This window comes from Phodopus roborovskii, unplaced genomic scaffold (assembly GCF_943737965.1).
Source record: "Phodopus roborovskii unplaced genomic scaffold, PHOROB, whole genome shotgun sequence".
Classification (NCBI taxonomy): Eukaryota; Metazoa; Chordata; class Mammalia; order Rodentia; family Cricetidae; genus Phodopus; species Phodopus roborovskii.
The window spans coordinates 1701026-1714544 of NW_026126578.1; the positions used below are offsets into that span (position 1 = coordinate 1701026).

General features: G+C 47.6%; 1 protein-coding gene across 1 annotated transcript; it reads left to right on the top strand.

The window, feature by feature from the left end:
* Positions 1-6376: 6376 nt before the first annotated feature.
* Bhlhe40 (basic helix-loop-helix family member e40) lies at positions 6377-12458 on the top strand. Its single transcript, XM_051203810.1, has 5 exons — positions 6377-6725; positions 6856-6925; positions 7202-7309; positions 8249-8372; positions 10158-12458. The coding sequence occupies exons 1-5, from the start codon at positions 6646-6648 to the stop codon at positions 11009-11011; spliced, it is 1236 nt and encodes a 411-aa protein (XP_051059767.1). The 5' UTR covers positions 6377-6645; the 3' UTR covers positions 11012-12458.
* The last annotated feature ends 1061 nt before the right edge of the window (positions 12459-13519 follow it).

Genomic DNA, 13519 nt, shown 5'->3' on the forward strand with positions numbered 1-13519 from the left:
TTTTTTTTTTTTTTTTTTTTGTTTTGCATAAGTGGGGGAGACACATGATCTTTCATGCCACACTTTCACACACAGCTTTTGGGGGGGGGGAATAAGATCAAAAGCATAGCAGCCAGTGACAATACAGACTTCACACCCACCCCCATTTATGAATCAAACTTTAAAAAAAAATCTGATGACTCTATTATCTGTTTGCCTCTCAAAACAATGAAATGTTGGTTTGTTTGTAAGAGGAAAGACTAAAGAGGGTGGACAGAGACAGAATTAGTAGATGTATTTTCCCTGATAGAGACCTCTATACCATTGAATCTATCTGGGGGGGGGGGGGAGAGTTTCTCTGTATAGTGCTTGTTGTCCTGGAATTCGATTTGTAGACCAGGCTGGCCAGGAACTCACAGAAATCCACCAACCTTTGCCTCCTGAGTACTGGGATTAAAGGCATGTGCCATCACCACTTGGCCCCGTGACTTTTTCTTTTAGACATCTTCTGCAGCAAATGCTGCTCTGTATCTAAGGACAATGCAATCACCACGCCCTACTTTATGTGGTGCTGGAAATTGAGCTGGTGATAGAATCCAGGGCTTTGTACAAGCACTCTCCTGACTGAGCTACCGATCCCAGCTCCCTATCTGTATTTTTATACTCAGCTGAAAGATTTTTCAAGGATGCAAATGCTACTCACCTCTTATTTTTATTTGGAGAGGAAGGGCAAAGCAAAGCAATAATATTGTCCCTAGAACAGAGCAAATTTTTTGCTCCCAAATCAGGATCTACTGGTATGCTGCAAAATTGACTTGGTAAGACAAGACCAGAATATTCTACTTGAAAAAGAAATCAAGTAAATTAGATTGGGAAATGTCAGATTATATGCTATATGTCTATGAGACTCTAGTCTGCAAATGCATTGACCTGGATTCTTCTTCCTATTCACTTGTCATTAAGTAAGCAACAAACTAGGCATGGAGGTACAAGTCTATAGATTCAGCCCTAAGGAGAAGCAGGAAGTCAGCACTGGAGACGACCTAGACTTCATAGTGAGTTTCAGAGATCCTCTAGGTCCTGGTGACATCTTGTTTTAAAAAGAGGGTGGGGGAGCAACAGGTAGCTGGACATAATGGTGTATAGCTTTAATCCCAGCTTTCTCAGGAAGCAGAGGCAGGCAGATCTCTGAGGGAGCTCCAGGCCTATCTCATCTATTATACAGAGTTCTAGGCCAGCCAAGGGACCTCAAAAGAGCTCAAAAGAGCAAAACAAAACATTGGATATTCAGGGTTATTGGTCAGAGCATAATGGTGGGTATAGCTGGCTACCACAAGTTGTAACATTCCCTCAAATTGATTTTTTTTTAATGCAAGAAGGAAGGGAAGGCAGGTGAGTCCTAGCAGGTAAACAAAAGGTCATATGTCCCAGAGTACAAAAACTTGCAGGACCCTTGAGGGCTTTTACTCAACAGTATAGAAAGGAGTAAACAATTGCTGAGGGTGGAGATTGTGACCACACAAATAGCTGAAAGAAATGCTTGACTCCCTAGCTGCCTGCAAATTGCATACAGTTCCAGGGTTGCAGGTTTTCTGGGAGACAGTGTCACCCATTTTTCAGGATTTCCTGAGATGCCGTTGCTTTGAATCACCGAGTTGGACATTGGTGCAACATTACTTTGGTCTGTCATTAGCTCCCTTTCTGGGGTGAGTACACACATGTCTCCAAAGGAAAAGTCCATCACTCAACAGTAGCTGTTGGTATATACCAACTCAAGTTTGGCTTAACTGTATATAAAACATATGGATATATACATGTCTTAGTCATGATAACATATATGTGGACTATGTATGTTTTGGAATAGAATATATACATATATATATATATATATATATATTCCATTTGAGATAGGGTCTCATACATCTCAGAAGATAAACTGGAACTTCTGATTCTCTTATCTCCCGTGCTGGAACCACATGTATATGCCACTACACAGAGTTTATATGGCTCTGGGGATCAAGCCCAGACCCTCCTCATTCATGCTTGTCAAGCAGTCTAACAACTGAACTACATGCCATTATAGAATGTATTTGTTACTGTGAACTAATAAAAGAAAGAGGGAGAGAAAAGGGAAAGAAAAGAAACCGGGCTCCGTGAACAGGCAAAGTGTTATTTGTGTTATCTGAGCAAGCAAGAAATGGAAGAGCTTAATCTCTCCCTGTACAAACTTTCACCTTTACACAATTATAAGACACAGATAGGAGGGAGGGACACAAAAATGGCAAGACTGCCCAGGGTTCAGTGGGGACTAAACAGTTCTGGAGGGTCTAGCAATGTGAATGGCTCCCTCTGGAGTTGAGCAGGTATGGCTCCAACAAGGCAGTGCTTAAATGTGAAAAAAGCCTTTGCAAAACAAACAAGCAAACAAACCCCAAGCCCAAACAAACAAAAGATCCAAACATAAAAAACAAACATAACCCCCTATATTGTCTTAAATCCTCTTTCTCAAGCTTGATGATTAAAATGTAGTTAAATTAAAATATAGTTAAATGTTGTAATGATTCCTCCCCCTTTAATACAGGGTCATTCTATGTACTCATGGAACTTGTTATGTAGACCAGCTGCACAAATCCTCCTGCCTCTGCTTCCTCAGGTCTGGGATTAAAGGTATGCCCCCACAACACCAGATTATAAGGCCTGCTTTTAAATTACAGAGTGCAATTCTCATACCTCAATGTAATGTGATTTTCGAATCATCCTGAATGTTTAGAAACCCAACAATGTTATTTCAGACTTACTAATAAAGTCAGCGTGTCATTGTATAACTTAAATTAGATAGATAGTGTATAGCTTCTGAAGTCTAACAAATTTGGATTCTTATTCCCATGCAATCCCAGACCATACAGCCTAGGGTAAAATTATTTAATATCCCTGAGCTTCAATTCCCCCAAGCATGTATTATAGAGCCTTAGGACCTAGTCCAGTGCCCTGGTGCTCTCTCAATAAATACATGCGCTAAGTGAACTGAGCTAACATGAATCAGCCTTGTAAGGTAGCAGTAACATACACCAACTTCTTAGCATATGGATAGCCTAAAAACCAGCACACAGTAACTAAACAAGATCTAGAAAGAGTCTACAAAAGACCTTAAGCATCTGGTTGTCTCTACTCACTAGCGTAGCCCACCCTTGGGAGTGCCTTTTCCCTTTCTTAATGAACTATCTCTATTTTTTTTTTTTTTAACAGATGACAGTCTGAAGCAGTAATACTCTTCAGGTTGGAAAGGTACATACTGAGAGGAATTATTTTTCAAATAGCTATCAACTATACATGGGGAAAGCACCAGATTTCTCCTTTATATTAATTTTTGAGACAGGGTCTCATTAGCCCAAGCAGATTTTTTATTTAAAAAAATAATATGTAAAAAGTAACTTTTTATGATCCTCCTGGCTTTACCTCCCAAGTGTTTGGGATTCGAGGCAAGTGCTGACAACCATGTGGAGTATATGCTCTGCTGGGGACAGAACCCAGGCTCTAGTGCAGGGCAAGCAAGCACTATACCAACCCGAAACAACACATTGTCTGTCTGTCTCCGCCTCCTTCCCTTCCTTTCATTCTCGGAGTTTAAAAAGAAATCCAGACACAGCAGGATGGGAACAAGACTGAAGTCTGAGAGTATATTTGGAATGAGCAAAAAGAAGGAATTAGTCTCTGTCTATAATTCCCAGAACTCAGGAAGCCGAGGCAGGAGAATTTCGAGGTCAAGACCTACCTGAGGTACTTAGGGAGCCTGTAGATAATTTAAAAAATAACATTTTGTTATTTCCAAGTGCAGCGCTAGTAAAAACGGAAATGTACTATCACTCAAATACTTTTAAGGATATTTTCCTCAGCCATAAACCAAACAGCAGAATTGCGGTATTCATTTCTGGCGGGGAGTGGGGGGAAGGGGCCCAAGAGAGGACATAGGTTCCTTCCTCTGACCGAGCTTATTTCCTGGTGGAACTACGGTTTTGAGGCAACCATGACAACGCCTCCACCTTTTATTAGAGTCACCAGAAGGTCGCATCGCCCTTCCCCTTATCCCCCCCAGCCCAGCACATACCCAAGCCTCGTCCTGCTGCCCACCTCCTGGCAGGAAGGTGGGAGCATTTATTCCCTCCAGAGAGATTGATGATAACCCGCCAAATAACATCCGTCCAGGGAGGAGGCATGGCTCTCTAAGCCCCAAAGTGAGGTCAGCCAGTGAACAGTTAGAAAAGCAATCATTTCTCACACTTGCTAATGGGTTTGACGCTTGTGAAACATAAACAGGAAGTGGGAGCTTGAGCGACCTGAAGGAAATGCACTCCCAGTTTGGTCAACATGTGAATCCCAGTCGTCACTGCCAATTAATACTGACCCCCAAAACTGCACCCCGTCCCAGCAGCGACCCCATTTTCTCCTCAATTCCCCAGCCAGGTCACTCAGCAGCAGCGAGGTGACTGACCCCAAGCACGGTGGGGGAAGGTTAACAGTCATCTCTCAACTCTCCGAATTTGCAGGGCAGGGGAGCGCAGAGGTCAGTGAAATCCCCAGCCAGGCCTCATTTTAGTCATCAATTTCCACTGGCCCCTTGCTGTGTGTCAGCGTAGCTCACAGCGCCGCAGGTTCTGCCTTTCAGATGCTTTTCCAGCTCCGGGCTGTTAGAAGGTCAAAGAAACCAGACTTTTCCAAGGCAGGTGGGGGGCGGGGAGAGGAGCTAAGCGAGATTTCAGAGAGCTGGGGCCACTGGAGCTACCCTTTGTGCCCCACGCACGGGCCAGCGAGTTAACCTCTACCTAAACGTCTTGGTTAGTATTAAATTAAAACCTCATCTTTTATTCTCCGCCGGTGGCCCCGATAGACTTTCTGCTGAAGGCTGCCTTCTCTGATTGGCCTCATTGGCTCCTTCCCAAGGTCCCTGTAAATTCAAGGTCAAAATCCGTGTTTGATTCTCCACTGTCTCTAGCCACGAGCACGATGCCTAACAATGGGAAAGGGGCTCAGTGAATGTGTGCTTCATAAATGTGGGGATTTCACTCTGATAGGCCAAGAGGGTTTTTGTTTTTCCTTCTTCTTCCTCCTGCCCCTGGAATAGACCGCAAACAGCGCCACCCAAGTTCCTGGTTAGCAGCGGGATCCCATGCAGACTGGCAGCCCCTGTGCGCGGGGGTCACAGCTTGGATGCCGGTGCAGAGGCTTGCAGTGAGCCGAGCTAGGGCCCGCGTCCGGGCCACGTGAAGCCTCACGCCCCGCGCTGCTGCAGGGCAGGCGCCGACGCCACGGTTGTGTAACGCTGCAGCCGGAGGGGAGGCGACCCGGACGCCTCTGCTCCGGAGGGGGCAGAAGAGGGAGGGAACGCCGGGCACTGTGCCTGGTATCTTTCTGTGCTTGACTAGCCAGGGTGGGTGGGGGCAGTGAGGCACCCTGAAAGGCGGGAGGAGATGGGTGCGCGCCAGTCGGGTGCCGGGCCACCCGCAGGCTGCGCCCCGGAGCTGAGCTCCCGGGAGAGTGAGGGGCCGGCGCAGCTCACACGGTCCACGGTCAGGTGCGCGCTGCGTGCTCGGCGGCGGCCTCGGCTGCCCCAGCGCCTGGCCGCCTGCCCGCTTCCCATGGGGTGACATCCGCCCCGCCCTCGGTCCCTCCCCAAGGCGGGCAATTCCTGGACACTGGGGTGAGCGCTGTGGGGGGGGGGGGCTGGGAATCGGGGACGGAAAGAAACCCCAGACTCTGGGGAAGGCCAAGAGGGGGGCGACGACTCCCTCCGCTGCGCACCGGTTCCTAGGAGCGGGCCAGGCGGGGGAGGAGGAAGAGGGCTGGGCTGGAGCGACCGAGGGGATATTCCTCTCCCGGCTTGAGTCAGACGCGGGCGGATCCGTCCTCCCCCGTTCCCTCCCAGGAGACGGGAACTTACTTCATTTCCCTGGGGCAGGTTCGCCCACGTTACCAACCCCCTCCCCCCTCCCCGGTTCCTTCCAGCTTCCGTGCCCCCCACCCAGCTGGGCAAGACTCAGGCTGCGCTGCCACCCCCTCTTTCGGGGAAAGGAGGCCGCAGCCGCAGACACCTGGGACCCGAGGTTGGGGGGGGGCACTTCGCAGCCGCCAGAGCGTTGTCCAACACGTGAGACTCATGTGATGAAGCCGGGGGAGGGCGGGCAGGTCTCCTTCCCTCCCCGGCAGCGGCCAGACGTGCTTGGAGTCACAGGGTAGAACACGTAGCTTCTACCCACCCACTCGCTCCCATTTAACCCAGCCCGCAGCCTCTCCTTACTCCTCGGCTCGTCCCCTCCAACAACCCCCCCCCCGCTCCGCCCTAAGCAACCTCCCTTCCCTCCCGCCTCCCCGCCCGCCCCACTTCTCATTCACTTGGCTCGCACGGCGCAGACAGCGCAGCGAGCACACACCGCCAGTCTGTGCGCAGAGCGGGAGCCAGAAGCCGCGGGGACACCCGGCCATGCACGCCCCCAACTAAGCGACGCCTCAAAGCCTCGGCTCCTGCCAGCCAAGCGCATTGCAAAAGAACTCAGGCTAGCTCAGAGGAACATACCCCTTGAGACCCTCGGATCCTCCTTTCCAGGGCAGTTCTCCCTCAGACGCTCTGCTAAGTGCAAACAGGAGCGCGCAGTGGCCCCGGCTCGCCGCATCATGGAGCGGATCCCCAGCGCGCAACCACCTCCTACTTGCCTGCCCAAAGCGCCAGGACTGGAGCACGGAGATCTGTCAGGGTAAGTGTGCACTGTGACCCCATCAAGTCTTCGCTCCTAGCTTTGCCTCTAGGGATACTTGCATCGATAGGGCGCCTGCAGCCAGTGCACACTCTGGAGTCATGGCTTTTTCTGGCCTCTTTCCCTACAGGATGGATTTTGCCCATATGTACCAAGTGTACAAGTCCAGGCGGGGGATAAAACGGAGCGAAGACAGCAAGGTAGGTGCATCCCTGCGGACCCCATTCCCTAGCCCCTCGCGTGCGCCGAGTTTCCAAGAAAAGTTTGCTTGTTTGGAGGTTGGCTGGGGGATTCAAGATGTGGTGAGCTGATTGTCACACCTGAGTGACTTGTGAAGGAAGGGACAGAGAAGGCGATTCTGGGTGCGTCTCTGCTCTGCGCCCTTGCAGGATATTTTCCCTGCTGCCGAGTGGGGAGGAAGAGAGGCTTCATGTCCCCTTTCCCGGGCACCCATCGCTTCCATGTACTCCTTGCAGGAAACTTACAAATTGCCGCATCGGCTGATTGAGAAAAAGAGACGTGACCGGATTAACGAGTGCATTGCCCAGCTGAAGGATCTCCTACCCGAACACCTCAAACTTACTGTAAGTGAGAAGCTGGCCCTGCTCCAACCCAGCTCTTCTGCCCAGAGGGCGGGTGGGGGTCACTCGCCGCCTGCAGACGTCACGAGGAACTGCAGGCTAGACGGGCGGATCAAAGCTCTGGGTAGCTCTGGCTTGGAGGGAACCTATCCCCAGTCCGAAGACTTCCAGGCAGAGGCAGAAGCAGAACCCTCTTTAAGTTGGCTCCCAACACTAACACAGCCTCCTCTTGGTAATTTTCACTGCCTTGTAGTTCTCCTAACTAAGGCGCACCCCTCACACACACAAATTAAACCCCTTTCCTTTTCCATCTTCCATCCCTAAGAAGACATACGTGTGTGTGTGTGTGTGTGTGTGTGTGTGTGTGTGTTTCTTTTCCATCATAGTAATAGCCAAAAGTTTTCTAGCTTTTCCTTTGGGAAAAGTACTTGGAAAGGAAGATGAAAAGCCTGCATGAGCTCGAAGTTTTAAAAGGGTGTCAGGGAAACACACACATACACTATGCTTCACCCCCCCTCTCTCTCTCACACACACACACACACATACACACACACACACACACAGAGGGAAAGCCTCCTGGTTGCCAGACACAGTAGACAAATCCCTCCCTGGGTTGACAACACAGCAGAGAAATGTTATCTCCGGAGTCCCCTGAGTTAAGGTCAGGGCAGCTGCTGGAGAAATCTATCTGTCAGCTCACTCCCAAGACTGTAGCAGCTACCAAAAGGCCTCCAAAGATAGATGACAAGTGTGTGGGTTTTTTTTTAAATCCTTTGATCACTGTGTATATGTTAAAACATCTTCAGACTTTAAATTTAGTAAAGCAGGAAAGGCCCTTCCTGTCTTTGTTGTTGTTTACACCCAGTTCTTGTCACAAATAAGAGTCTGCAGGGTCTTCTCCAATCTCACAGGTGACAGAAGCTCTTTGTTTTTTTCCCCCAGACTTTGGGTCACTTGGAGAAAGCAGTGGTTCTGGAACTCACCTTGAAGCACGTGAAAGCGTTGACAAATCTAATTGATCAGCAGCAGCAAAAAATCATTGCCCTGCAGAGCGGATTGCAAGCTGGTGAGTGCTGGATCTGATTAGCATCTTCTCCTAAGTGCTAAATGGAGTAGAGCCCTGGGCTCACTGTGGCTTCTGACCCTCCTGTCACCATTCACTTTCACACATTCATTGGAAGAGATGCTTTTTTATTCTTTCTTAAAAGGTCACATTTTCCATTCGGAATGCCACTGTGTGCCACCTGGAATGAATACTGATTAGTGATGAGATGTGACATTTTGGCCTGAGAGTGCCTAGGATTTGGGAGACTTCCCTATTCCCCTTTAAAATGCCAAGACACCTATAATTTGTGTTGTGGGTGATTTACAATTGATCTTCTGAGCTCTCCATCATGGGTGAACAGAACATGGGTCTGCCCCCGGTGTTTTCCTGTTTCTTTATTTCCTTGTCTTTGGATATGAGGTGCAGTCCTGGTAGGATGATGGTAGTTTTTTTGGGTTTTTGTGTTTGTTTGTTTGTTTTTCCTGTATTTCATTGTGGTTCCCTGAATAGCCACTAGGTATCTTGGCAAATTGCACAATCTAACGAAACCACTGGTTTCACTATTCATTTCTACGGAGTTTCAGAGACTCAGAGGCACCATCTAACCTTCCATCTCTCTTTCAGATCATACATTACAGGCCAGGGGGAATCCTTACACCTACCCTCAGGCATTCTTCTCTGCCCTAGCCAAGGATAGTATGAGAGTCACAAAAACCAAGCCAGTGTGTCTGCCAGTTTTCTTTCTAAAAATAGAGAGTTGATCAGAACTGATCTCTAGGGGAGTCATGGATCCAGTATATGGAAAAGGCTTAAAGAGCCCAGTCAAGGTTCATAGGGGAAATGCAGCTATTTGTTTAATAGGTTAGGTTTTTGTGTGTATGGAAGTTCTCGGTTTTAGTTTTGTGGGGTTTTTTGTTGTCATTGTTCTGTTTTTGTTCTTATTTTGAGATGAGGTCTCAATCTGTAGTCTTTCCTGGCTTTCCAGAGACTAATAAGCAATCCTCCAACCTCAACTTCCCAAGTGGTGGGATTACAGATGTGAGCTACAACTTTCACAGAGTGGTGATGCATACTTGTAGTTCTGTTACTTCAGAGACAGAGCCCCATAAGTTCAAGGCCAGCCTGTTTTTCATAGTGAATTCCAAGCCAACTTAGCTAAATAGGGAGACCCTGTCTTTAAAAATGTGGGGGGCGGGGGACTTTAGGTGGTATGGTATCTATACTGTTTATGCTTGTTTGGTCTTCTGCTTTCATGAGACTGCTGCTATGCTGACTAGGGATGGGTGTGGTAGCTCTTGTAGTCCCAGCACTCTGAAAGTTGAAGATAGGCTCAATATGAGTTCAAGGCCATCGTGGCTTGCAGAGTAAACCCAACATCAATCTAGGCTAGAATGAGACTGCCTCATTAAAAATAAAGTATGATTGTTGAACCTTTAAATATATTAGCATGTTCATTTGTGTGTGTGTGTGTGTCACAAGAAAATCTTAAGAAACTAACCTACAAGTCAACAAGAGTAGAAGTAATTTGGTCTATTACTATACAGGCATTAGAAATCCTGTTTGGGGACCGTGGATTGTACATAGCCTAGCAATACACCATTGTACTTAGAGACAGATTTTTTTTTTTTATGCTTGGGCTTTGATACTAAGTGGTAGGAATATTTTGACTTCACTCTTAATACTTTTCAGCATTGCTTTTGGAGTTTTTTTAACAAACAAACAAAAAAAAAAAAAAAAAAAAAAAAGGAAATCACTGATGTAGCACACACCCTTCTAAAATCCTTCTTTCTGGGTCTTTTTCTCCAGGTGAGCTGTCCGGAAGAAATATTGAGGCAGGACAAGAAATGTTCTGCTCAGGGTTCCAGACATGTGCTCGGGAAGTGCTTCAGTACCTGGCGAAGCATGAAAACACTCGGGACCTGAAATCTTCTCAGCTTGTCACTCATCTCCACCGGGTTGTCTCAGAGCTGCTGCAGGGTGGTACTTCCAGGAAACCATCGGACTCGGCTCCCAAAGCCATAGACTTCAAAGAGAAACCCAGCTTCCTGGCCAAGGGATCGGAAGGGCCTGGGAAAAACTGTGTGCCGGTCATCCAGCGGACTTTTGCCCCCTCAGGTGGGGAGCAGAGTGGCAGTGACACAGACACAGACAGTGGCTACGGAGGCGAGTTGGAAAAGGGTGACCTACGCAGTGAGCAGTCATACTTCACAAGTGACCGAGGTCGCAGGTTCACCGTGGGAGAACGGGCCAGCACCATTAAGCAAGAATCTGAAGAGCCCCCCACCAAAAAGAGCCGAATGCAGCTCTCAGACGAGGAAGGCCACTTCACTGGCAGTGACCTGATGGGTTCCCCATTTCTGGGCCCCCACCCACATCAGCCTCCCTTTTGCCTGCCCTTCTATCTCATCCCACCGTCGGCAACAGCCTACCTGCCTATGCTGGAGAAATGCTGGTACCCCACCTCTGTGCCCGTGTTATACCCAGGCCTCAACACCTCTGCAGCAGCCCTCTCCAGCTTCATGAACCCAGACAAGATCCCGACTCCCTTGCTCCTGCCACAGAGACTCCCTTCTCCCTTGGCACATTCGTCCCTTGACTCTTCGGCCTTGCTCCAGGCTCTGAAGCAGATCCCCCCTTTAAACTTAGAAACCAAAGACTAAACCCTTGAAAGAGATCTCCTGCTGCTTTGCTTTTCTTCCTTCCTGATTCCAAAACCACAAAGGTCGGCCCTTCATGCAGACCCACATAGAAGATTCAGAGTTGTGTGTGTGTGTGTGTGTGTGCGTGCGTGTGCGTATGCATGCTCACGTGCGTGCGTATGCTTAAATATGTGTTTGTATGTAGGACATTAAGTTCCTTCTGACACAGGGAAGACATGAAAAGGATGACCTAACACCAGATGACAGGACTAGGCAATTCTCTGGGCTTTTCCCTACCCAGAGAAGAGCCCCCTTTGATACAAATCAGTTGGATTTTCATAAGTTCAAAAGCTTGATCTGTGAGTCACTTCAGTTTGGGAGCTGGGTCTGTCTGTGGCTTTGAGAAAAGGTACTTTCAAAAGAAGGCTTCCCAGAGCACAGCTTCCAGCCAGCTGTTCGGACCCCACCCTCCTCCCTTTATTGTCGAGGTGACTCAGAGCACACTGACAGAGTGGTCAGACCGAGCTTTCTTCAAGCTCTGAGGTGGCGAGGTAGCCAACACTGGCATGTCACGGTAGTGGTTTGGGCAAATTTTCGCAGGTCTCCTCCCCAACCCCCTGCCTCTGATGAATAAAGACAATGAATGCAGTTCCCTAACTCAGGCTTTTGTGGTGATTAGCTTAACTGAGGAACTGAAAATGGCCCGCTTTGTACAAGCTGAGCTGCTAGGGAATCAAGGTGGACTGGACAGACAGGAGACCATGGTACCTGTTTTCTAGGTCTCCCTTCTATGGCGCTGACAAAACCAAAGGAGGGTCTCAGATGGCAGATGCCCTAAACGTCCCAAAGTGTACAAAGTTAAATAATTGCTACACTTACTACTCAGCTAGACTTGGATTTCACATCCATCCTAAAGCTTTGAACCAAGCTGAGCTTCTCAAAGGCCTATCAGAGCTTTGGCACCCCAAGATCCTTTCTGTAGGCTAATTCCTCTTGCCCGGCAGCGTATGGAGTGTCCTCATTGCTAAAAAGGATTCTGTCTCCTTTAAGGAAGTTTTATTTTTGATCCAGAGTCCTTGTTTTCTTGACTTGCTCAGCCAGCCCTGCACCAGCCTTTCGAAATGCACTATGCTTGTGTTTTAACTTCTTTTCCCATTTTTATTTGGGCATAAAAATTGTTGCCTTTATTTGTAAAGCTGTTATAAATATATATTATATAAATATATGACAAAGGAAAATGTTTCAGATGTCTATTTGTATAATTACTTGATCTACACAGTGAGAAAAATGAATGTATTCCCATTTTTGAAGAGAAGAATAATTCTTTTTCTCTAGAGAGAGGAGAGGTTACAGTGTTTATATTTTGGAACCTTCCTGAAGGTGTGAAATTGTAAATATTTTTAAGTAAATGTTAAGTAGTTGTTTTAAAAATACTTAATAAAATAATCTTTTTCCTGTGGAAGAGAAATGGTCTCCTTGGTTTTAAACATAACTTGGTGTGACAGTTTTTTATCCTCTTGCCTGAAGACATCTACTTAATTTTGGTATAATTGCATACAACTTTTCATGTGCCTGGAATTATGAACAAACCAAATTCACAAAGTAGGTAAGTGCTGGATTATTTTTCCTTCATTCATTTTGAGGGAGGGTCACATGTAGTAGCCCATGTTGGCACCAAATTTGCTATGTAGCCAAGGCTGGCCTTGAATGGATCTTCCTGTCTCCACCTTCTAAATGCTGGGATTAGAGCCAGGCTTCCTGGAGCAGTAGTAGAGGCATGGCCCCACCTGGTTTTATGTAGTAATGGGAATCATACATTTTAGGCAAGCACTCTACCAACTGAGCCACATCCTCAGTCTTTATTACTTTTTAATGAACTCTTGTCAGGATCTGCACCCACTCTACTCCTGTGTCCAGAGGTTAACGACACCCACTTACCCCACCCAAGCAGCTTTGGAGCTTGATGGGAGAACCCAGAGTCTGACTGAGCTCATGGTCTGGAGTGGTGGCTGTGGGGCTATGCACACTGAAGAAAGACTTAATGGGTGATTTAGCAATAATTGGTTGGAGATAGTGCCTCTTCACCAAAGCAGGCTAACACTTGAAATTTAGCAAGTTGTAATGGATTCCCCGTACCTTGCGTCAAGGCTACTGAAGGGCCCATAAGTATTTTCTACAGTCTTCCAACTTCCTCTCTGGGTGTGTGCAGGAATGAGTGTCAGTGCTCTTATTTAAAAATAATAATTAGGTGGGAAATGACCCAGCTGAGTATTTTTGCTTTCTTCCCATCATCCTGATTTGTTCTGAGGTTTCCTGATGGATATGATCCAGGCCCCAGAGTGCATGAATCATGCAGAATCGTCTAGCTGTCTGGAGTACTCCCCTACAGGGAAGCCAACCCCAGGGGATTCTCAGCACCACCTGCACACCAGAGCTTTTCAAATGTCACCTTCTCTGACTCCCAGGGGATTGATCTGCAAATGAAAGTGAGTGTTAGGTAGTCAGTGCTGGATGAAAGGGCACAACTGT

What these genes read in the sequence shown, in the direction of transcription:
- Bhlhe40 (XM_051203810.1), top strand. Translation starts at nt 6,646, where the DNA reads ATGGAGCGGATCCCCAGCGCGCAACCACCTCCTACTTGCCTGCCCAAA. An exon ending in AACGGAGCGAAGACAGCAAG is followed by an intron (nt 6,926 to 7,201) that starts GTAGGTGCATCC and finishes TACTCCTTGCAG; the next exon opens with GAAACTTACAAATTGCCGCA. An exon ending in GCAGAGCGGATTGCAAGCTG is followed by an intron (nt 8,373 to 10,157) that starts GTGAGTGCTGGA and finishes CTTTTTCTCCAG; the next exon opens with GTGAGCTGTCCGGAAGAAAT.